Below are 25,643 nucleotides of genomic sequence, written 5' to 3' on the forward strand. Positions count from 1 at the left end.
AAACCTGGTTTATAGCGGCGTGAGCCCACAGACATACTGCTGTGCCATTGAGAAGCGTGAAGAGAGTGGTTGTCAGGGAACGATCCTAGAAAAATGAACTCTTATGTTCATAGATCACACGCGCTAACCACCAGGCCACACATGGTCAAGTTTTAATGCATTTTAAGAAATAACCAAGTTATTTTTTATGTAATTGAGTACAAATGGCTTCTGCAGTTGCTAAATTAATTTCATTTACGTCGTTTCGGCCCTAAACCCACTTCATTGAAAAGTAAGTGATTTATATATATATATTAGTGGGTTTTATATTGCATAATTAGATTTAAGGATAGTAACCCAACAAGGAGACAAGGGAAAAGAGGGTATAACCATCTAACTTCGAGTATTTTTTAGCAAGTGTTACTTACACTTTACCACATTCCCTTAATTTCTAACAATGTTAGGCGCACAGTATACTTGTATTTGATAACTACCATTTAACTTAATTTGGGACTTCCAGTGGCACAGGGATATGTTTGAGGACTTACAATGCTATAAACCGGGTTTCGATACTCGTGGTAGGCAGAACATCGATAGCCTATTATGTAGTTTTGTGCTTAACTACAAATAAAATGAAAAAAAAAAAACAACTTGATATGGAAAGCTAAGTACCGCTGGAATAACTTCTTTTTAATGAAAAATGTAAGATGGCGCTATAGTTTCATGTTTAACGCGCGCGATATTTGCTGTTTGTAATAACTCCATAAACAATTGGCAAGGTTATTTTTTTTACACTGCTGTACACTTGAAAGTTTCGATAAAAGTGTTTTTAAACTTGTTGATTAATTTTGCATCATGTCAGAAACACGATCTAATGAAGACAAATCTTTTCACGGTAGTTTTTTGATTACTGCTTGTGATGAACATGGAATTGGAAGTTCAAGTTCTGGTGATGCTGTTTCTAATTCTAGTTATAACAGTACTAATAGATTATCACGTCTGCTGAAGACCTCGCTTGATAAAACAATTTCTAAGTGCATGCAATCATTCAAGTAAGTAGTTTTCGAAGTAATATTACAACGAATTCATTTTTAACTTAACATATTTGTTGATCCATCTAATCACTTATTCATCAAAACTATTAACAGTGATTTAGGCTGTCCCATTTACTAAAGACTTTAAAAAAGCGTTCACAGCTTACTTATCATTTAATATTTATTGAGTCTTCTCTGAAATTTACTACATCCACCATAACTGAGCTCAATCTATTCTTAAAGCCAACCACTCTCTTACTGTTTGTTATTCCGTGTTAGAAAAATAAAGCTGTCTTAGCTGAAACTGACTCCTACCTTTGAATTCCAATATTTATATTTGTGTTACCTGGTGTTCCCATTCTCATTAATAAGTATGAAGACAGTTATGAATTCTAACTATTAGTCGTATTAAAAATCTTAAATAACTTAATTAGATCCCATCCAACTCTAAAATTTTCTCTTAAAAATAAAAAAAAATCAACATGACTTCACATAATAATCTTACTTTCACTAGTATCAACCTAGTACAAGTAAGAGCTCCTTTGTACACAATATTCCAAATGAGGCCTAACTAGTGGCCTATACTGCACAATAAAATTATGAACTCTTTAGACCAGTGGTGCAAGATAACATTTGTTTTGGCCACCTTCACCTTTATTCTTAGAAATATAATTACTGTGAGGGGTGCGAGAACATATTAAAATTTTTGAGGGGTGCGAGGCAATAGAAAGGTTGGGAACCACTGCTTTAGACCTTGTAAACTACAGGGTGGCCCGTAAGTCCCTACCCATACATATGTTATTATAAACAACGTTATAATACTAATGATGAGTTGAAGGCAGCTGTTACTGAGGCATTTGGAACAATAACACCTGCTATGTTAAGGAAATTGTCTCACAGAACATGGCGTCGCATAATATTATGCAGCGAGAATGAGGGACAGCACACAGATACACTGGATACATAAGATATATAGATGGGTAAGGGTCTTATGGGCCACCCTGTACATTCAGCAGTTTCATACAGGAAACATGATATTTGTGTTGTTTTGTGTCTCTCGGTATCATGCTACTTGGATGGCTTAAGAGACTGATCAATCAGAATCACCAAACTGTTTTTCTGTCATGATATTGTTAAGGTTATTTCTATCAAAATTATAACTTAAATTATAGCAATATACATGTATTATTATAATTAAAAGCTATCTTTTATTTATTTGTTGAAGTTTCCAAATTATCTAAGTTCTTTTGTAATGCACCAGCATTCTTCTTAAAATCAGCAACTTTATTGACTGTAGACACAAATGCTGAGTTACCATGCTTGACTGAAGTGAATTTACATTAACTAGTGTTATTCATATTTTACTAGATGGTTGAAAGACGTCACCCAATGTTATTTCATCCTCTAAGCTATCATTGTTTACATATTGTGCACATGTATTATCTTATAAGTTTAACTAAACCAAAGAATATTGTAGTTAAGGGTTATTTGTACAGTAGTATTGACTGCATATAGAAGTTTACTTTTAACACTGCAGGCTGTTTATAAACTAGCACTTGACTTGTGCTTCTATGCTGAATTACATTTTCAAATGACTTGTTATTTAAATTGATTTTTAATGATGACAAAACACAAATATTATTGATCATTTTGATTGATTTCATAACACAGTGGCTAGACATCCAGCAACTGAGAACAATGTTTCATATAATCAGTGAAGATGAGAAAACCCATTTGTAGAGAAAAATATATATGTAAAAACGGCTGGTTTGGGTAAGATTCAAACCTGACGATGACCAAAGAAGGTTGAAACGTTGTTCACTTCTCTGCATAAAATATTTTCTCAACCCAAACCAGCTGTTTTTACATGTAAATGTTTTATAAACTAAATACCCAGCAGTCCAAAAATCTCAATATTGATGAGTTACGATCACCTTTCACTTGTCTTGGAGAGTAAGTGATAGTAAATTACAAGACTGATTCGTCTTCAAGCTGAGAGAAATGATCTGACTAAAAGTCTTGCATTCGAAAAATAAACATTGATTATTATTCTTGTTTAGTGTCAGTTGGCATGTATGTTTACTACAGACTGTGAGGAACAATTATCAAAATATTAGATAGCTGGTAGTACATAATTTCATGGTCATGGATACTGATAAACTTCTAGTATGATAAATAATTTTGACTTTATCATTAGTATCATTGATGTTGTTCTGCTCCTTAATATTCTGATTTTTAGACTGCTGGGTCGCTGTTGCTTTTCATAAAAGCTTAGCCTGAAAATGAAAAAAAAACGTCAATTGCAAATTGGTAATCTCTGATTACCTGAGCCTGAAAGCTGTAAACATGCAGTCACAGGGTAATCTAATTGCCACGATACTTGCATGTATACTTAGGCCCACTGACTGATACTTACAAACTATTGCTTAGATCGAAAAGCTTAGAAGCACGCCTATATTAAAGATGTACATTTCGGCTACTGAAAAAGCCTACATCTAGGCTTAATTATGTAATTCGATTGGTAAGAACACGAGAATCACAAGAACAAACACAATTTATAGGCCTGTGGTGCAATAAAACAATTCAACAGATCAAATTGTAGGGGGGGATGATTGTATGCACCATACCCCCACCTAAAATGAAGGGGGGGTGTATAACCTCTATCCTCCCGAGGAGCTACACCCCTGATTGTAACTCTTATGAGTAGAAAAAAGAAAAGACAATTTAGCATTGGGTAGCTGCTAAATAGAAAACTCTTTTGCAGTCGTGTGAAATTGGAAGAAAAACAACCAGAAACAACTCAGTTGTAGGTAAGATCTGTGGTTTAGTTTGTCTTACAGTTCAGTAAGACAAAATTATTAGCCTAATATTAATAACCTTTCAAGTTGCTCTGGGGCCTATTAGGCCCCACTTTTCGTAGGAGTGTTAACAGTGAAATTATCCAATGTTTGAAACAAAGTATTATAACCTTCATTAGTAAGAACATAAGAAAAATGTATTTAATTAGATCAGAAGTAAATATTATACAAAAGCAAGGAATTTTTATTTTTCATTTATTCGTAGATTCCAGCTGCTGTGCCAGAACTTTAGCCCCATTTGGAAACAGTACCCCGAGGATTTGAAGGACATTCATGTCCAGTTAATTCGACAGCTGCAGGAGAACATTCAGCTAGAAGTAAACCAGATGTATAGAGAAGAGAAGATTACAGAGTTTTTAAAGACATTGGAAGAATTGAAATCTCAGCAGGCCTATCTTTCAAACCAACGTGCATGGCAAGTTATAAGTTATATTCATTTGTTTATTATGTATTTTGTTTTATTTTAAGCAGTTTATGTGCATGGTAATCAACTCAAAGCACATATATATCCTCTGTCTAGTTTAGGAGATAAACGTTTTCTTTATTGTCTAAATCTCATAGTGCCGTTAGTGTTACAAAAGTAAAGGCAGAATTTATTTTTCAAAATACTTTTTTTTTTACAGAACTTGTTAGGTTCTTTATTCCTTTTTAAATATATTTTTTGTCTCAACATTGATGCATCTGATATCTGAATTTTAAATTCAAGAACAGCCAAAAATGTTCACGTTAACAAGGGAAAACATTGTTGAGTGTTAAGTTCTGAGATCAAATGCACCAATGTTAAGATCTCAGAACTATTAACACATCATGGAGTGAGGCAGCAGTAATTTGTAAACATATCCTCATATGTTAAATTTTTGTGTCCCTTGTACCTCGTGCTGGGAATCTTATTTTGTTTGGACCAACAAGTGTGATCTCGCAAATCAGACTTTTCCCTTTTACACTAACTACACCTTTACCCTGGTGGAAATTCTATATATATTTATCAACTTTGGGTCTCTGTTTTTGTTTTAAATATTGCTTAATATATATTTTTAATTTCGATGAATGTTCTCAAATTCCTTTATGGTTAAAATATATATATATATATATTCTAGTGTTGATTATGATCACATCAGGTTTAATATTATTTTATGTAGGATTAAAAAGTTATTAATCCTCTAGGTGGCTCGGTTTATACGAAGCAGGACAAAGTGATTGTCATCCATTGAAACTGAAATGTTTTAAAGTAACCAGTGTAGTGAATAATATGCAAATACATGTTGTGAAATACATGTTTACCATTAGTGATGAGTAATTAGTGAAATTTGATCAATTGTCAATTTCATTAACCAATTGCATTTAACTAACTGGTTATTTTCGTATAAGATTTTTAAAAACTTGTAATTTTTTAAGTGCACAGTGATTTTCTGAACACCCTGTAGAATACTGAATAGTTGAAACAACTGGAACCAGTAATTTTGATTGTATAATGCTAATAGATAATTGGTCATATCAAACTAATTTCCATCTTTATCTACCATAGGAACAGTTGATAGAACAGTAGATTTAAAAAACATCATCGTGAAACTTTCATGATCTGAGTGTAAAATTAAAATGAATTTTATTTCACTTATGAAGCTGTCAATCTAAACAACAGTAAGTTTGGAGTGAAGTGTCTTCTTAAGGAATCAAACAAAACTGTTAAAAGCACTATCCTTCCAGCAGTAATGAGATCAAACCTGAGCAGAATATTACACTTAAAATGACTTATAATGAGACAAAAAGAAAAACAGAAGAGTCAATACATTTGTTACTCTGAAAATTTAGATACAGTGGAACCCCCCTCCAAGTGGCCACCCCTCAGATTCGGTCACCCCTTGAAAGTGGTCATTCAATCAGTCTCTTTTTCTTCTCCATTTACCCCCATGTTAAAGTGTTTCTCCCTCTAATCAGACCAGTTTGTCTCAGTCCCGAAGGTGGCTGCTTTAGAGGGGTTCCACTGTAATAAGATCTAAGTACACTTTTAATTTTGGTTCACCATAGATGGAGGCATTATAATCACATTTTTTCTTTCCATGACAACTTTCCCTGCACATTAAGGAAGTCTTTTCCAAGTTTAATTTTTAACAACCATCCTGCATAAACTGAATTTGGTGGGCCACAGAGGGTTTTAGTGGCTTTTGATGTTGAAGTTAGAATAAAAAAAAAACTACTCCAATAAAGAGCTTTTATCATATTTTCAAATTAAAAAGAAACACCTCACCACCAAATAGAACTCTCTTCTTATTTGTGTCTGGCCATAAAGATGTGGAGTTTAGGGGAATCCAAGATTGTGTTTCTTTTGTAATGTTATTATTACTGCTGTCTCAATCTTCACTTACAAGACTAGCTCCTGTAATTAATTTGATGAGTGTTTGTAATCCTTTTCAAAATCTGTCACAAAAAGAGAGAAATGTTGCAGTAGTGTTTATACACATTTAGGGTTTCAAGAAAGGGGACTGTTAAACTTGGTAACATGAAACCATTTTGTATATGATTCTGAGAAAGGGGACTGTTAAACATGGTAACATGAAACCATTTTGTTTATGATTTTGAGAAAGGGGACTGTTAAACTTGGTAATGAAACCATTTTGTATATGATTTTGAGAAAGGGGACTGTTAAACTTGGTAACATGAAACCATTTTGTATATGATTCTGAGAAAGGGGACTGTTAAACTTGGTAACATGAAACCATTTTGTTTATGATTTTGAGAAAGGGGACTGTTAAACTTGGTAACATGAAACCATTTTGTATATGATTCTGAGAAAGGGGACTGTTAAACTTGGTAACATGAAACCATTTTGTATATGATTGGTAATGAGAAAGGGGACTGTTGAACTTGGTAACATGAAACCATTTTGTATATGATTCTGAGAAAGGGGACTGTTAAACTTGGTAACATGAAACCATTTTGTTTATGATTTTGAGAAAGGGGACTGTTGAACTTGGTAACATGAAACCATTTTGTATATGATTCTGAGAAAGGGGACTGTTAAACTTGGTAACATGAAACCATTTTGTTTATGATTTTGAGAAAGGGGACTGTTAAACTTGGTAACATGAAACCATTTTGTATATGATTCTGAGAAAGGGGACTGTTGAACTTGGTAACATGAAACCATTTTGTATTTGATTTTAAGAACTTCTTTTTTTAAATTGTAATCTGTTAACAGAGTTCATGAAAAACTGTGGTGAAAAGGACTTTATCGAGCTGAGGAAACCAATCTTGTATTTCACAACATGTGTTTTACTACTTCATAGCCTGAAAATTAGGGTAAATTTGGCCATGGTGGTGGGCAGTTCAGATTTCTTTGCAGAATTATAAACAAGAAAATCAAATCACCAAAAGTTTTATTTGTTAATCAACTCATCAAATATGCTTTGTTGAACATTAAACAAGGTTAAGATAACCTAGCTGGTTCGTGCCAGTAAATGCCAACCAAGCAACCAGACATTGTTATTGCCACTTATGTAATGTAAAACAATGATTCCTATGGCAATTTGTAAGGAACTCGCACTAGTAATATTCCTTTAACCAATAAATCATGCATAAGTTACAATCCCTTGCTTCTTCTGCCTATCCAATTTGTGTTTGAACTTTTTTTAATGCAGTATCTTCATGATTATGATTTCAAAGTTAAATAAAATCCACTAGGGTGTCATTATCCTTGATGTAGTAGCCTTATTAAAAAAACTAACAAACTGATAAGACAGTAAAAAAACAACAACAAAAAACCTATGTTGTAATCAACCTACATATGATTTACCATTTTTCAAGTGACCTTTCACAATGGAATCCAACACATCATTAAAAAGATAGGACTTTGTTTTTCAAGACCTCTGGCTCCTTCAACAATCATGGTTTTTGTGTAAGGGATTCTGTACACATTTTCTGATTTAAAATAAAATTTTAAAAGCATTACAGATATTGTAAACCAAGGTAAATCATGCCATATAATAGAAGAAGGGTAAATATCAGTTCTAGCATACAGAGATACGATAAAAAAAACATGTTTATTTCAGAGTCACTGGAAGGGATGTGCACGTAACCTGTATGATGACAAAAATGTGTTTATTCTCCACATGACAACACCTTGCACTTTGACTTGTTAAGTTTGAGTAAATTTGTGATTGTTAATTCACAGATATATATTGGGTACAAAAGAAATCCTGATTTGTGATGATGAGAAACGAAGTAAAAATGTGATGAAACTGTCTAAACTATCTATCGAAGTAAATATATATTCTCAAGATGGCTGGTATGGGTATTAATTAAAATAAAGTTTTAATACCCATATCAGTCATCTTGAGAATACAAAAAAAATCCTACATCTAGTGTCAGAAAGATGGTAGGAAAGTGGCTCTTAAAATGTTTCTTTAAATCCATTTCTAGTTACATAATGTGTTCTATTTGGCATAAAAAAACATTAAATGTTTAACCTTGGAATTGATTCTTGTTAAAAATAATACTAATTACTTATCTATGGAAGCACCTCATGCTACTATAATAGTAAATTGACAAACAGTGATTGACAAATATAATGAAATTGTTTTATTTTGGGGGACATAGTACTGAAAGAGGTACTAATGTCCTATCAAGATGTGTTACGCCCCATAGAATGGAACCACTTCTTGTATGCTTCTAAATCTTTTGTAAATTCACTATTTGTTGTGATTATAAAAGTAAAGAAGAATGTGTGTGTGTGTGTGTAAAAAGATAAACTTATCTCGTTTAAAGAGGTGGATGTCACAACTTTGCAGATGCTTAATTTTGACATATGAACATTGAAGTACGAATAGTGTTGCTTCATGTAGTGTTAATTTATTGGTCTGTGTTAAGAATTAAAAAAAAACATCTGACATTTCTTTTATAGGAGACCTACTGGGATTCCAAATCAGGATATTGTGGACCATTACTATACAATTGAAAGTGCGCACCAAACCGAACTGTTGAATTTAGTAAAACAGTTAGAGGAAGAAAATACCAAGCTAGAGGAACAGGTTAGAGTTGGACGTCAGGCAATTGCTAATCTTGAACGAGAAGCGAAAGTGAAGTACAGTCAGTATGAGGAGGTTTGTGTTCATATTAAAAGTAGAGCGGATCCTGTTATTGAATGAACTTCATAAATGTATTAGAAAATCTTTAAATGTTGGAATGATGTGCTGACTACGATGTAGCAAAATGCTACCATAGTCTTCCTAACACACATTGATATTTATTGTAACTTCAAGGCTTTTTTTTTTTATTGCATTTTAAGTTCAACTTGTGATGCTGCTAAATATGTTTCACACTTTCACTTATAGGTACGTTATACAAATGACACTGAATTCTTTTATTCTTGAATGAATGAAGTATGTGATAGTTTTCGCTATCTGGTTACATTCCAGTCAGTAGTTCATAATGTTGGTTGTCTTAGAACACTAAGGATATCTGATTTGGTACATTGTTAAAGTGGGTTAGGCTAAAAGATTGATGGTAGGCCAGTACTAAACCAACTAGTATAACATTTACAATAAGTGTTCTTAAAACATCTTTCATCAGCTTTGACCTTATGAAATACAAATGTTGTGGAGACTGCTCCTCCACTATTGCTTGAAAATTAACTGCATCAGACAAGGATCATGTGCTGATAGTTTACACTGATTGGTTGTCTTTCAACCAATTAGATACTGCCACATCAGCACAATTCCCAAAAAAGTACTGTTTTAAAATGATATGTTTACCTCTCTGCACACTTTTTTTATTCCTTGCACATCCACTTTTGAGGTTTTGAACATGCTGCTAGTCTTGAGATATCAACAACCAAAGACAGGTGTTATAAGAAACTCTACTAGTGTATAATATAATAATTATGTGATGATAGCCCTCCACCAGTAATAAGGCAACACATTCTCCATATGCTGGAGGTCCCCAAAAGCACTTGGACTCAGAATTAAATATTTTTAAACAAAGCAATGATATCCATTGGTAATGTGGAGGAAGGTGATCAGAAAGGTATGTTATTGAAAGTACATTTTAGGGTAAAGAAAATATTAACTTTCAAGATGAAATATGTATCTTTCCATACACAGTAGCTAAAGACCTACCTTGATGTGGTGAGGTAATCTTTTAGAGTTAAGGTGTGCAATCTTAATTTATATAATTTACTTAAGGTGTGTCATTAATTGCTCACACAAATTTGTCATTACCGCTTACATAAAAACAATTATAAAATCGTATGCATGACTTTACCTATATAATGCAGATGATGAAAGGTGTTTTCAACTTGCGACCGTTACACTTGCATATTACTTCAGTACTGATGATCCATGACGTGGGCTATTGTTGTTGACTGCACATTAATTCAAGTTGGGGACTACAGACGGTTTTTGTGAATTATTGTCCACTTAAAATAGTGGCACTGACCGGTACGAGCATGTTCTTGTCCACGTTTTTAAAGTGGCAATTGCTGCATACCATAAGTGACTTTCAGCCAGTTAGATACTGCCACATCAGCACAATTCACAGTGACTTAAGGGGAAAGTCCATGGAGTGTGACACCCTATACTTGGGCCTTATGAAAGGAGGGGTCACATTGTGGAAGATGACATCCATCTATTGCAGGGTATACTCTTTATTCAGATGGAATATGAAAGGAAAAAGACAAAATAAACCGGTGTGTTCCAAAGTTGGCCAGAAAATAGAGCCAACATAGTATTTGCACACAACAGATCAACTGCACATGGGGCATAACGTAATTATGGTAATGGTCTGCTACTGTGTGCATAAAGATAAGTATCTCTTGGAGATACGTTTTCAGGTTAGAAATAACTTCGCAGCTGTAATGTATTGAATGCAGTTATGGCTCTGAGACAGAATGCAAGAAATGATGGTCACATATAAATTAAAATTTTAGCTTATGAAGAATAATTTTTGAAACAGGTTGAGGTTAAGCTAGCAGTAAGTATGATGTAACTGGTCAAGAGATTTTGCCAAATCTTCAAAAGTAATTCGGGGTATTCTCTGACAATTTGATAAATATATTATCAATGACCATATGTTACATTTAAAATAGTCAGATATGCATTAGCATGAAATATCCTCAGTTGATGTGTCGTTGCTCCAAAACCTTTGTTTCTGTGAAATAACAAAGCTAGATGGCTGAAATAGTCATTAGACTTCCAACAGTGGGAAGAGCAAAGATGGAGGATGCTCTTTGAAAATGAATCAAAACCCAAAGTATTTGGCAGTGATGAACTACAGTTTTTTGGCAGAGAGGAGAGAAGTATTACATTCTATGTACAGGAATCGTGAAACATGTTTGTGGACCAACAGAAGTGTTGGCACCCTGACTCCTGGTAGGTACAAACAGATTCTTATCCATCATGAAGTAAGACTTTTTTGAATGGATTCATTTTCCATTTAGACAGTTATTTCAATCATGCAACAAATGTAATAAACAGAGACCTGAAATGTAAAAAAAAAAAAAGTGTGTGATACAACACCAACATTTATGGCTTTGTCTGTGTATTTGAATATCATTATGAATCTGTGAGCTTACATGAAAGCTTAGAAGATGAAATGGCAACCCTAAAGCTTGACTGGATTCTGGGAAGAAATACTTAGGTGTATTGCTAAATTTGAAACAAATCAAAAATACGAGTGCATTTTACAGTTTATTTTCTTGAATAATGTACTGTAATAATGACAAATTGATCAATTGGTTGTAGTTTTTCATTTGTGTGATTTAAAGGTCATGTAAAGTGTTTTTTAAATTGTATCAGTATGCATCATACATACAGTTATTCTTGCATTAAAACCTGTTAATGCTGTTACTAGTATTAGTTATTGCCACGATTACATAGTGATATTAATTGATACAAGTAATAAGGTTTAACCACAAATAGATATAAAGTGCTCTAAGTCAAAGCTAGTCTGTGTATCTCTTTATAAGCTCATTTCAGATTGGCGTGGTACTTGAATGAAAACAATCTCTTGTCTTATCACAAAATAAAAAAAAATGTGGTACTTGCAATGCCTATATATTGTTAAAGTGTTAAGAAAACATTAAGAGAAAATTGTTATAAAAATTACATATTTTTTTTTTAAATACAGCTTACAGAGATCTCTAGTGGTCTGTCCTTTGAGAAACTCGAGAATGATCTTCACACAGTTGTGGATTTTGAAGGATGAACACTTGCTAAGTTGTGATCTGGAATGTGTAAGTAACTATGAACAAAGCAAACATTATAAAATATATCACTTATGATTGATTGTCGACTGCTTTCCAGTTGGTGCAATATATTGTAAGTTATTTGCTTTCAAGTGGAGTAGGCTTACATAAGATACCATTAACTGTCTTGTGTCACATATAATTGAATTAAATACTGTCATTTTTTGTTAAGTAAAGGTTTTTCTTCAAAGAGTATAAACCAAGCATTTTACAGTTTGGCAAGATACGCTGCAGTTGTTGTTAGGTAAAATAAATAAGTTTTAGATTACATAAGTTCTAAGTTAGGTTTTCTATACATGTCCTAAATGTCAATTGCCAGGAAAAATTTGTTTTAGGTAACATAAAGTACTTGTTGTCTGGTATGGTGCAGGTTTTTTTTTTAATTTCAGGGTCCAATGGTTAACATGGTTATTGCAGCCACGGTATTTTATTTGTTACTTCATGCAATAGCTGTATGCAGTACTTAATCAAATCTGAGTTTCTAGGTTATTTTTACCAGATTTATGATACTTTGTTTTGATTTTGTTCTTTCATAAAACTTGATAAATGGTGCCTTCTGGCCAGACTGTAATTAATGGTGTGCCAGAAAAAGTATATTAAATGTATTTATTTTATCACTGCATAAACTACAATGTTGTACAAGGGGATGCATAACCTGCTACGTTGTACACTTGCCGATGTATGAGGGAGCACTTAATTTTGTTTGTTTTTAATCTTAGGGACCAAACCATTTTTAAAAACAATTGGGCCCTCTTATATTTTTACATAAGACTATCATAATTTGTAATTTCCTCATTTGTTATTTACCAACTGCATGTGGTAATTTTTGAACACTTTCTAGTTTGCAATTGCTTGCCTGTGATATTTTCAGGGCTTTGTTTTTTTCTTTTCTGTTATGTGATGAATTCTGTAAAACAGATAACTTTGACCATCATTGTCACAGGAAGGAGTAAGTGTGTCCTAGTGTCCAGTTGAACCAAAATCCAGACAGAAGATATCAGTTTAATGGAGAACTATATGAGGGTGAAAAGAATTAGATAGCTGTTTTTAAAACGTTTTCATGTTTAATACATGTATTTTTTCCTTCCCTTTGTTGTCATTGCTTAACATGACAGTGAAGAATAACAGTACCTTTAACAGTTAAAACAGTTGATTTGTAACAAAGGTAGGGGCCAAATTAGATTAAGTTTTTTGTAAAGAATTTTTTCTTGTAGTTTGACAGTGATGTTTTATTTAGTGTAAGGCAGTCACTCCAGTAATTTTCCTGTTAACTGGGCACATCCTTTTAAATTTTTTATGTGGCCAAAGTGATTTTTAGGAATACTTGTCACTGCTTTGTGCTAAATAAACTTAATTCTAGCACAAAATGAGTTTTATTAAAAGATATACTTTGATACGTGATATACACTTTGGATATTTCTTTTCTTGGAAGTAATTGGTTTTCTGAAATTTTATTCTGAAGGTGATGCTGCTTAGGTTCAGCTAATAAATAACTTTTTCTGTTTATTCTACTGTTTAGGCCTCACAAACCAGGATTGAAAATATATTCAACTTTTTTTGGTATATGAAATTTAAACACTTGTGAGCATGAAAATACGAGAGATGTGTGGATTTCACACTCCGTTAGTGAGTGTTGGTAGCTGTAAGATGAGTACTTTAGAGTAAATGGTTATTGAATTAGATTGACAGTGAAACATGTTTAGGTAAACTTTTATCAAACTGTTTTGTGTTTGAGACCTAGGACAATTACAGAGATGCCAACCATTACGATTTCAGCATAATCATTACGATTTTGGTGTATACATTACGACTATATGCTCATACAGACAAATGTTACGACTTGTTGCAACTCCCAAATTATTAAATATTATATACGCCTATACAATGAAGTGATAAATTTTTCCCTCAGGGCTTGAAAGGGGTGAAAAGAAAATTTCTAGTGAGATACAAGTAAATTTTGATAATAAATAAAAACATAGTCTAAATTGCTACTTGCGATAATCATATTTGTGCTTGAAATAATAAAAAATATTTGTATCTCCGATGTCTACCAGTAGTTTGAGTGTGGTACTTCTCCATACTGGGTACATGGGGAATCCATACTTATGTCATCAGTGCTTGTCAGCCAATCAGCGCTCTGGTAGATGGGTATTTCTCATTTTCTAAGTGGCATAGAAACACCAATGCGATCGTTCACAAGATGGAAAAAAAGAAGCCTTGTTCACCAGATTGTCTTGTTTCTGGCAAATCTAAAAGGACTAAAACTGTGAATCAAAAATGTAGGAAAGAGTATAGTGCAAAATATTCAGTCATTGCATCAAAAGTCAGTGACAGTCATGCATTTTGTACAGTTTGTCACATCGATTTTTCTGTGGCACATGGCAGGATAAACAATTGTTCCATACATACAAAATCGGCATCTCACCAACAAAAGGCTGAGGCAAAGACAAAAACGATGCAGATAACGACATTTATGAGTAAGAATTCAGAATATGAAACCATAAATGCAGAAGTGATGTTCACGCAATTGCTCATAAGTTACCGCTAGCTGTAGCCGATCCTGCAGGACATCTATTCAGAAAAATGTTCCCAGACTCTGATACAGTGAAAGAATATGGCTGTGCTAGAACCAAAACTACAGCCATTGTACAAATGTTGGGTTGTGAAGATGACAAAATGATTTCAAGCATACTTACTAACAGTGTTTACAGTTTAGCCACAGATGGATCCACAGACATGGATGACTCAAAACTGTATCCAGTGGTTGTACGATATCTGTACGTGCTCTGTCTACAATCATTAAGCTCAGTCATTTGAAATAGTTGGCATCTCTGCAATTGTGTTGCTTTGTTTAACTTAAGAAGTAGACGCATCTTGTTTTTGTGAGTGAAAGACAACACATTCTGTAATAATTGTGATTGGACATTTATGGGAGTACTTTACTTCTTGAATTGAAAGAATTAAAATGTGAATTACTTAACTGTAGTATTTCTGATCAATGTATGAGGGCAGTAAAGGTATACCCCCAGTCTTGTTTTGCAGTAAGTATTTTATTGTAGAACCAGTTGCAATACATAGCTTTTGTGCACAGGTACTGGCAGCACTAAGAATATTATTCAGATAAAATTGCTTCAGTTTTCCTAATAAATTTGTGAATCTTCATTTTATCCAGACGGAGAAAGCTACTTTTATCCATCCATTTATGGATCTTACTTTATACATTCGTATCCTGTTTTCATGGAGCCTTTAATTCAGGATTTTGTGTTCTGTGACGTATTAAAAAAGTGATTCTGTATTTTATATAGGATATAAGATCAGATAATGAATAATTCAAACATATATATATATTTAATTCTCAACTGAACGTAATGTAATACTAGATGCTTTTGCTGACTTATGCCCTTCTGGATTGTCTTGACCAAGAACAGCCTTCTTTTTGTTGACCTTCTGTATGAAATTGCCAATAATATCCAGGCACGTAAACAAGGATGCTCCCAGCCACATTCCCAGATAACCTCCTACATAGCTGAATAATTCTATTTCCTGTAAGGGAAAGGTTGATATATGATCCAGTTTTTTAAACTTCTCCTTAAAAAGAGGGAATTTGATAACTGTAAGATGCACTTTCTGTGCATGGCATTAATATAAATTACTATAAAAATCAATTAAAAAGTGAAAGTTTTATAGAACAAATATAGAAGTTCAACTACATAATATAAAAACACTTGAATATGTAAGTCAGCAAGTAAAATGAAAATCGTGGCAAGTGTACAGCTGATGGAATAAGGTTTTATAGAACTACAACTTAATGTTTTTTTTTTTTTTTTTAAATAGATAAGGTGATGTCTAAAACATTTGATAGCTTTTGAGGAGAGTATGCAACAGCCCTTTCTGATACTCAGCTCGTATGGACATGTTCAGATTGGACATATGAAACTTTCGAGATATGGTTATCCTTTGTGGTCAATGGCATTTGAAATGGAGGAAGATGGATTAATTTGGTACATTTAGGAACAAACCTGAAGTAAGTTGTACCATAGCTGTGACAAGTGAAGTGTGCCAACTTGAAACAGGTGAAAACATTCATGCAAAAGTGTCCACACATCTGAAGCAACATAATAAAAAAATATTCTTCATCTGGAAAAGCAACAGAAGTCATGTGTACCCAAATTACTTCCACAACACATCCTTTCAATTGATGTACATCTTAAGCACCACTGGAAAGGAAAAAATTATTCCTTACAAAAAAAACATACTGGCCCCATTGCTAGAAGTAGTGCCTATAAATTTTTGTGTACTTTATTAAAAAAAAAAAACAGTTGCTAGGGAACTGTTGTCTTGGTAAACTATGTGAAGTATTGAAATAATGTATGTGGAATGGTGTGTTTTGGATACACCATTCTTATGATGAAGCTTTTTGCCCTGGAAACTATGCTGCAAAGATAGTGTCAAGATGCACTGTCATCAAACAGAGGATGACTGGATTTGATAAAATGGACTGTAATGACATAGGCTTCAAAATCATTTTAATATTGTAGTTCCTCTGTATAAAGCATTGCATTATTTCAGTTGGTTTTTTTATTCTAATATCATAAATAGTTCCTGTTTTTTTAACATTATTGTTGACTTAATCACAATGTTTGTTTTTCAAAATCTATACTCACTTCAAACTTGGGATACTGTGTGTAAATCACGTGGATTTTGGTGCTGAAATGAATATAAATCCGGGCTAAATTTCTCCTAAAAGGGAATAAAAGTCTTTAAAACAGTGTAATAGATAACCTATTTAATGACTGCTTAGATTGAAAATCTTTGATTAAGTTGTAACATTAACAGTACAAAATTGAAAAACGAAACACCATATGCAGACTAATGAAAATTGTTTCAGTATTTTATAATTATATGGCTGTGCATACAGCATCTTAATTACATCTGTGTTGATATGGCTTTAAGTGGTTTTTATTATAAAACCTTTTAACACATTTTCATCCTTCTATTCTAATTGTCATTTGTCTACACAATTTTAATATAAAATAAAAAAGAAAATCTAATTTATCTTTATTGGAGTAAATAATTTTAAAAATTAAATTAAAGATGTTCAGAAATTATATTATTGACTGGAGACATCATGAAAATGTTGGGTTGACAAATGGTCATTGGTCAGCAGTTAGGTGCACTTTATTCAAATTTCAGTTTGAACAAGGACAAGGAGCAAAGCTCAATGTGGATTTTCATGTCGACATAGCAAGAGGTATGTATGACATGTCCATTCCTCTGACTCACTGGTAAGGTTTTGAACTCTCAACTTTACCATCTATTGTTCAGTTCTTTGGTGGACAGAGTGCTGATAGTCAGTTTTGTAGCTTTATGCTAAAACAAATGGCCAGAGGTATGGAATTCCCCATTAAATATGATAAAAGAACATTGACATATATTTCACATTAAACATAGTTAAGAGGCTTATCGTAACATGTCTACCACATATTAACATGATTAATGGACATCTCTTGATGTCATTAAGGAAACAAATACTTGCATATAGATTGCAGTTGTATTTGTAGATTCAAAGTTTTTTTTTTTTATCTAAGAAGCAGTTCTTAATACATGTGGCTTGAACATTAAATCTTTTGAAAATTACACAAACTTTTGTACATTGCATGGTTTCTGTTGTACAAAGTTCAGTGGTCATGTTATCAGGATCATAGTTGAGCTTTGGTGCACCTAACCACAGATGATATTTAATGACCACTGATCACCCTGAGACATTCATGATGTAATAATTTGAAACCTAGTACGTGATTTGCGATATTTTATCGTCCATGTTGGTAACGTTTACCTTTCTTCTTCCAAAGTTGAAAGCCCAATACTCCACCGAGCAGTTTCAGTCCATCTTTCTTTGATCGATTCACTTTTGAAACGTGTCTAAACATAATTAACCACATATAAGTGTGTTAGTTTTCTAATTATTTAATACAGTGGTATAGGCAGAAGTCTGTAGAAAGAGGGCAGTGAGGTAATTTGTTAAAGAAAAAAGGAAATAAGTAGCAAAGCCATACTTGGGTATTCCAACAGACTGCCCTCCCCTACTCCTCCAGGAAAAATTTGCTGATTTTCAATGAAATTATTTTGATATCTGAAACTATTTGTACACCCTTAACATAATGTGAACATACCTGTCCCTTCCCCTTTCTGTCTATAACTATGTTTTACTACATACATAGTTTGAAAGTACACATGCCAAATAAAAAATGTTTTATTTCTAGGCATTTCTCACTAAGAATACAGCTTTCAGTAAATCTGAGGTAGACTGAAGTGTTGTAATGTTTAACCACTGATTTAAGATAAAAACACACCAAATGTACTTGCCCTTTCAGCTGTGGGGGTGTTATAACATGAGGGTCAATCCCACTATTCATTGGTAAAAGAGTAGCCCAACAGTTGGAGGTGGGTGGTGATGACTAGCTGTCTTCCCTCTAGTCTTAATTGCATAATTAGGGATGGCACTACAGAAAACCCATGTGTAGCTTTTTTGCGAAATAAAAACAACAACAACAAAGAAACAAACAAGGTAAAAAATTGTGTTCTGTCAAACTTTTGATGATTTATTTATTTCAATAATTTTAGTTTGTGACATTTACGTTGACTTAGGTCGTCATAAGAAGAACTTGTTATGAAAACGTGGTGCGTCTTTTTGGTCGTGTAGGTATCCTCGATGTATGGGACCACTATCAAGGCATTACTTTATTTACCTTTATAGGTCCATGACTAAGAGGCACTACAAACATTAGTAAATAAGGATAATATAGTCTAACCCTTTATTATGCAGGAGAAATGTATTCCTGCACTATGTAAGTTGAAACTGTATAAATCGAGACTGGAAAATGGGAGGATAGGGACCTGAAACCAGGGGCGTAGATCCTGGGGGAATGGAGGGTATACATCTCCCCTTCATTTTAGGTGGGGGTATGGTGTATACAATCATCCCCCCTACAATTTGGTCTGTTGAATTGTTTTATTGCATCACAGACCTACAAATTCTGTGTGTGTTCTTGTGATTCTCGTGTTCTTACCAATCGAATTACATAATTGGGCCTAGATGCAGGCTTTTTCAATAGCCGAAATGTACATCTTTAATATAGGCGTGCTTCTAAGCTTTTCGATTTAAGCAATAGTTTTTAAGTATCAGTCAGTGGGCCTAAGTATACATGCAAGTATCGTGGCAACAAGATTACCCTGTGACTGCATGTTTACAGCTTTCAGGTTCACGTAATCAGAGATTACCAATTTGCAAATTAAACAGTCCACATAAGTGGTTGCAAGAATCATCCCCCCCATCGTGTGTAAAAAATCTACGCCCCTGCCTGAAACCAATATTTGATAACCTTGTTTCATAAAAAAAACAACGTTAAATACAGAATAATGAGATGAATAGTTTTATTCACAATTTAAACTTGATGAAATTACATATTTCCAAGTTTGTTTCCACATTGCTGGTCCCTAATACCTGGTTAGTCAGAATGCTCGAGGTCAGAGGTTCGAATCCCTGTTCCACCAAATATGCTCGCCATTTCAGCAGTGAATATGTTATAATGTGATGGTAAATCCCACCATTTGTTAGTGAAAGATTAGCCCAAGAGTTTGTGGTGGGTGGTGATGACTAGTTGCCTTCCCTCTAGTCTTACACTGCTAAATTAGGGACAGCTAGCACATATAGCCCTTGAGTAGCTTTGCGTGAAATTCAAAGCCACATTGCTAGGCCTAGTTTCGTTATGTGCTATACCACAGGCAAAAGCTTCTCTATCCCTCTCTTCGTTGTTCACAATACAGCTGCCTTTAGTATGCTGTTCGTTTTATTCTCTTGACATGGATATTTGCCGTTGTTTCTCTTTAGCAAACAATTGAATCACGAAGATGTTTTATTTATTTCTTAAACCGGAAGCAAGTTTGAACTTTTGGTTAATACACCTCCAACCACGTGAGTATCTTAAAGTTTGTGCGATGTGTCAGCTAAAATGAAAGAAAAAAGTTTTGACTTGCTCGTCGTGAAGTCCTTTATTTCTTTACCATACTGAAACCTCGTTTAGGGTCCCAAGTTCATCAAATTTTGAATTCTCCATTATCTTAAAGTTTTAAATGTCAGTCGTGCTGGCCAAACCAGTTTTCCTATTTGATTATAATGAGCTAAAAGTAGATTCTTTTGAACATTTTTTAAGCCTTAACAGACTTTCAATGAAAATGTATACAAAACAGAACCAATTACTGAAGATTCTTTTATTGTTTTGTATTTGTCGAGGAATGTCAAACATGGTGCAGTAACTTAGTAACGGATCAAATGATTTTCAATGTAAATGTTGGTTTACTCTCACGAAGTCTATGTGTGTGTGTGTGTGTGTGTTTTTGTATAGCAAAGCCACATCGGGCTATCTGCTGAGCCCACCGAGGGGATTCGAACCCCTGATCACGAAGTCTATACTATAATGTTCCGAATTGAGAAAACCGTGTAAAGTGCCGTTAGTATCATTGTAAAATTCTGACAATCATGGGTGCATTTTTGTACGACCAGGACGCTACAACTGACATACCTTTTTTGAACGATTATTCATAGGCCAATCAGCGCTCAGCATAGTCACGTGATAAGATATCATCCTGCCGAAGAAACAGTACATTGAAATAACAGATACACACATAAGAAATCAATGGTTATATTTCAGTGTCTCATGATTTAAACAGAACAAATAGTGGTATACAAAAGAAAGTACATCAATGGATTGAAAAAAAAAAAGTCCAGAAATATAAACATTATTCGAAGACACCATATTTGTTGTACTCAGTCGTAAAGATGAGGCCTTGTACTCAGTTAGGGCTTATTGGGCTGGTTGTATTTACTTAGAGTTTGCTGCAACGCTGTTTATACGAGCCTTAAGAAACGATTCGCTTCTCTGTAGCTCATTGGTTAGTCTCACTGCTTACAAAACTAAAATTCCTCTTTCAATGTTCACGGTTAGAAGAGCAGAGATAGCTCGTTGTGTAGCGTTGTGCTTAATAACAAACAAACAAGGTACTTCAGATGGCTTCAATGAGATTAGGCATACAACAAAGTATAGTTGAGCCATTACAGAAGATAAACTTATGATTTGAAGTATTATTAGGCTCGTTGTGATGTAATATCACGCGCATACTACGTACACTTTAATTTCATATCGAAGTAACGCACCGTTAGTTTTAATATTTCAATTTTTAATAAGGTTGAAAGTAGAATTAAATAAAAATAATAATCCTGAGTATAAAGGTAAGTTAAGTAACTTTTTAAAACTTGCTTTAATAAATTAAGACAGCTGTGAAAGACTGGGCCAATTGATAAGGTATAATGTGTAATAAAAAAAAAAGTTGCGTTATTGCAAAACTGACTTCCCTGATCGCTGGTGTCAACCTCAATGGAGGGGCATACTTTGTATGCCTAGCATTATTTATTCTGTCAAATTTCGCCCGCAATACTACCGTTTTATGTTGCTTCATATTTATGGCAAGTTATAAAAACATTTGACAATCTGGTTTTAAAGTACGAGTCGTGTTGGTATTCGTTATAAACAGTGGTGTTATTGAAACGGCTTTAACGCGTTAAAGATCTGTTAGCTTTCAACTGACGCAAGCGTGGAGATTTTTAATTATTTAGAAAGAGAAAATACTTCGTTACGAGTTTTATTCCCTGTCATCCATTATTGCAACAAGTGTGTAAAATTACTGTATAAGATAAACATACACATTTAGAAGTTAATACTTTGTCTTTGATAACAATATGTCCATCTCTTGTGTTTTTCCACAATTATATAATGGGCCTGGCATGGCCTAGCGCGTTAAGGCTTGCGCTTTGTAATCTGAGGGTCGCGGGTTCGCGCCCGAGTCGCGCCAAACATGCTCGCCCTCCCAGCCGTGGGGACGTTATAATGTGACGGTTAATCCCACTATTCGTTGGTAAAAGAGTAGTCCAACAGTTGGCGGTGGGTGGTGATGACTATCTGCCTTCCCTCTAGTCTTACACTACTGAATTAGGGACGGCTAGCACAGATAGCCCTCGAGTAGCTTTGTGCGAAATTCCAAAAAAAAAAAAAATATTTATTAACACATTCAGCATCACCAAAACTTTGTCTTTAAAAAGTTAACTTTATGAGATTATTTACGACGGTATAAATAAACTTACTTGCACGGGGGGACACATTTTCTTTTGCATGCCTTTTTTATCTCACGAACACCAAGAGTTTTCATACAGTTGTCTTTAAAAAAAAAAAAGTTATATTTTACAACTCAGACAAACATAATAATGAAAATCTAATACACCATGATGATTTAATCTTTTTGTAATAAGACTTGTCCTGTGCTCGGTTTAACAGGGTGTAGGCTTAGTAGTCTTAATATTTACCCTAATAAATTTATGTACGCAATGTGATGAATGTGGCCAGGTTAGAGACCTCTACGCCTCGGGGCGTAACCGTCTTGAAATCTGAAATGCTGACCAGAGGGAAAGCAGCAAGTCGGCAGCACATATGGCCAGAAGCAGTTCTATTTTTAACCGTTTCGTGTTACGAGCCCGAAAGAGCGAAGAATGTTTGAAAGCTTGCACTACGTGTTGAACCTAGGCCCAGCATGGCCAGATGGGTTAAGGCGATGGACTTACAATCTGAGGGTCGCGAGTTCGAATCCCGGTCGCACCAAAGATGCTCGCCCTTTCAGCCGTGGGGGGCGTTATAATGTTACGGTCAATCCTACTATTTGTTGGTAAAATAGCAACTCAAGAGTTGACGGTGGGTGGTGATTAGTAGCTGCCTTCCATCTAGTCTTACACTGCTAAATTAGGGACGGCTAGCGCAGATAGCCCTCGAATAGCTTTGCGCGAAATTCTGAAACCAAACAAACAGGCACTACGTATTGAACTCGAGATTCTCGGGTAACCAGTGCAATACACTAAACACTCTAGGCCATAACTGGCCTCCAGTTATAAGGTAAACATGCATGTGTAGAATGTCGAACACAAAAGGTTAACCCATGGTAGGATATAACCTACAGATTTGTGTGTATGTGTGTTGCTAAGCGTGAAGCGACATAGTTAGGTATTTGTATTGTACTCATCGCGATTATCAAAATCCGAATTTTTAGTGTCAAAAGCGACCACTCTTACTGATGAACCACACCAATGCACGAGTGTAACATCACAGATTGGTAAATATTTTACTGCTTAAGTTTCAAATTAGTCCACTTAATTTTATGGTAGTCATATGGACACATTAAAAGGGCGTCGTTCGTACAATGAATTCATAACGTAAGAAGCTTAATTTTCGACCATCTAGAGAGAGTTACCATTCTTATCACTATACAGTAAAGTGATGCCTGTCAGCCATTAGACACTAAAATGACATCGCTCAATATTGAGATTTGTGCCGTTGTGGCGTCAGTAAAACGTGCGCAGACCATGAATCACGAGAATAATTACATAATCTTCAGGCTACAACACAGATTGACATATGAACTTTAAAAGCAATAAATAAAAATACTTGTGTCTATAATTTTGTTTTTATTTTCTCTTGAAACAGAACACTTTCGGGAATTCCCTGAAAGTACATCTAATATAATAATTTACATGAACTGAAGAATGAACATGGAATTTATGAACATTATAACAGAAATATCAATAGCGTTTTTAGTTGTTCTCTTTTGAGAAAAAGTTCTTAATGTGAGTCATAATAACGACAGTTATTGGTTAAGCCTGTATCATCATAAAAAAAAATGCCAACGAATATTTACATAAAAATAAAACTTAATAGTTTTAAAAGCTTTTCATATAAGTAACTTAAAATGGGTATGCAAACATACAAATGTATACTTAAGCTAGCTTTGTTTCAAACGGACATCAGCCCATTCTAACTATTTATGTTTTACGTGTGCGTTTCTACTTACAGAGTTCAATATGGGGCTTATTTTTTCCAAGTCCACAAGGACGTGCAGAAGACCTGTTAGTGGGAACCCCTTCAGACATTGGATCGATTAAGAAGCAGTTACACTTGTCAATAAGTTTCTTGTGAGTGCATGCTCCAACACAAACCTGTAAGATATAAGTTACAATTAAGCACATTCTTCATTCTATACTATCTGTTTTGACGATCCAGAAAAAAGTGCATATGTGCATCAGGTGTTTAACCTGTAAACTCCGAACACGAGAGCTGAGAAACTTAAATTTTGGAAACCGGTTTTGAGTTGCTTCATAAAATAAAAATACTTCACACAATGGTCTCTGTATATTACTTTAAATTTGCTTTTGTCCATATATATATATATATCACTGAAAGTTACCAAAAGGAAGGCATTCTGTATTCATTCTGATGGTCCCATTATGTATTGTTGCATCTTACAGCAAGTTCCACTGTAGCAATCTATTGCGAATGGAAACAAGATTAGTTGTAGACAATGCAATTTCATAAGCTTTCCAATGACCCTCCACTATCCGTGAACGTCGGATTCACAGACTTCGTGTGAGTAGAACAAACACATGAGTTCGTTGTGGGACATGACATCGCATATGGTAGAATATAATTGATTGTGGTTCCTTTAACCACCTTTCTCTTGAAAAACGGTTAAATGTTGTGAACTTTTCTTTAGCTTCCAGTTCTTGCTCATTATTTTGTTAATGATACCAGGAAACATCTCCACCTTCATCGAAATAACATTTCCGGTCAAAAGGTTCTTTTTCGTAACTGTAATTTTTATACTTCGATAAGGGTGTTGTCCCAGATTGGGTCGGTGTGTAGTGTCACAAATTAGTGCTGTCGAAACGCATTGCTTTGATTTTGTTTTTATTCATGGAAATATTGAATGTTAATTTCTTTTAAATATATCTTTTGATTCTACAGTATTTAATCTCATTATGTGAATACGTCTCTTTTGAAAGGTTTTATATTCGTCTAGATTAGTTGTGCCCACATTGCTATGCCTGTTCGTGTGGATTAGACGTAATCCATAATTATGTGATAAACATGCCTCGTGGCATCACAGCTGATACACGTGGCGACATATATGTATCATATTACCTATTACACCTCGTTCATATAAAGTGTAATTAAACCAGGCACAAAACTGAGGTCTATACTATGTAAAAACTACACTGACAAACACCACACCAACATTATTTATAAAATACAATGTGATAACTGCCACGACTTCTATATTGGAGAAACAAGTAGAAAAATGGAAACCAGATTCAAAGAACATAAAAAGTCACCTTCACACGTTTTCGAACACTGCAAGTCAAATAAACACAACTTAAACCCAAAATAAACCAATACAAAGGAACACCTTTATACCTATATTAAAATAATAAAATAAATAATATAAAATTATATATTCAAACATCTAACACCGCCCTCTATATTCCGACACTCAATTACACAACCTCTTTCAAACGTGTTTAGCTTCCGGTCAGTTACCTCTTCCTTTCTTTGTGATCCTGATGATGACCTAAGAAGGTCTAAACGTTGTTCGCTCCTCTAC

The 25,643-nt window shown here is 34.2% G+C and overlaps 2 protein-coding genes across 6 annotated transcripts in view; one reads left to right on the top strand and one right to left on the bottom strand.

Moving 5' to 3' along the window:
• Window positions 1-683: 683 nt before the first annotated feature.
• Window positions 684-24,199, top strand: LOC143222410 (polyamine-modulated factor 1-like). Of its 3 annotated transcripts, none has more exons than XM_076448900.1 (5): window positions 684-1,031; window positions 4,077-4,286; window positions 8,769-8,967; window positions 11,990-12,095; window positions 15,942-16,878. In XM_076448900.1, exons 1-4 carry the CDS (start codon window positions 835-837, stop codon window positions 12,065-12,067), a joined length of 684 nt encoding a protein of 227 aa, XP_076305015.1. In that variant the 5' UTR covers window positions 684-834; the 3' UTR covers window positions 12,068-12,095; window positions 15,942-16,878. The 3 variants fall into 3 exon arrangements, with proteins under 3 accessions (XP_076305015.1, XP_076305017.1, XP_076305016.1); XM_076448902.1 differs by having other exon boundaries at window positions 15,947-16,878; XM_076448901.1 differs by lacking the exon at window positions 15,942-16,878 and adding an exon at window positions 24,059-24,199 and having other exon boundaries at window positions 719-1,031.
• Window positions 15,206-25,643, bottom strand: part of LOC143222407 (epithelial sodium channel subunit alpha-like) — a 293,985-nt gene continuing 283,547 nt past the window's right edge. Inside the window, exons 8-13 of one of the 3 annotated variants that reach the window (XM_076448896.1) lie at window positions 24,057-24,201; window positions 22,306-22,378; window positions 20,690-20,753; window positions 17,944-18,029; window positions 16,772-16,847; window positions 15,206-15,650 (exon numbers count right to left, since the gene is read on the bottom strand). In XM_076448896.1, coding sequence (XP_076305011.1) covers window positions 15,456-15,650; window positions 16,772-16,847; window positions 17,944-18,029; window positions 20,690-20,753; window positions 22,306-22,378; window positions 24,057-24,201 — 639 coding nt within the window. In that variant the 3' untranslated portion in view covers window positions 15,206-15,455. The remainder of the gene's footprint in view (window positions 15,651-16,771; window positions 16,848-17,943; window positions 18,030-20,689; window positions 20,754-22,305; window positions 22,379-24,056; window positions 24,202-25,643) is intronic. The other 2 variants (XM_076448894.1, XM_076448895.1) reach the window with 2 other exon arrangements.

Source organism: Tachypleus tridentatus, chromosome 8, assembly GCF_004210375.1.
Source record: "Tachypleus tridentatus isolate NWPU-2018 chromosome 8, ASM421037v1, whole genome shotgun sequence".
In the NCBI taxonomy this organism is placed as follows: Eukaryota; Metazoa; Arthropoda; class Merostomata; order Xiphosura; family Limulidae; genus Tachypleus; species Tachypleus tridentatus.

Excerpts from the sequence above, each read along its gene's own strand:
- LOC143222410 (XM_076448900.1), top strand. The coding sequence starts at position 835 with ATGTCAGAAACACGATCTAATGAAGACAAATCTTTTCACGGTAGTTTT. Across the intron at positions 1,032-4,076 it reads AAGTGCATGCAATCATTCAA|ATTCCAGCTGCTGTGCCAGA; the intron begins GTAAGTAGTTTT and ends ATTTATTCGTAG. Across the intron at positions 4,287-8,768 it reads CTTTCAAACCAACGTGCATG|GAGACCTACTGGGATTCCAA; the intron begins GCAAGTTATAAG and ends TTTCTTTTATAG.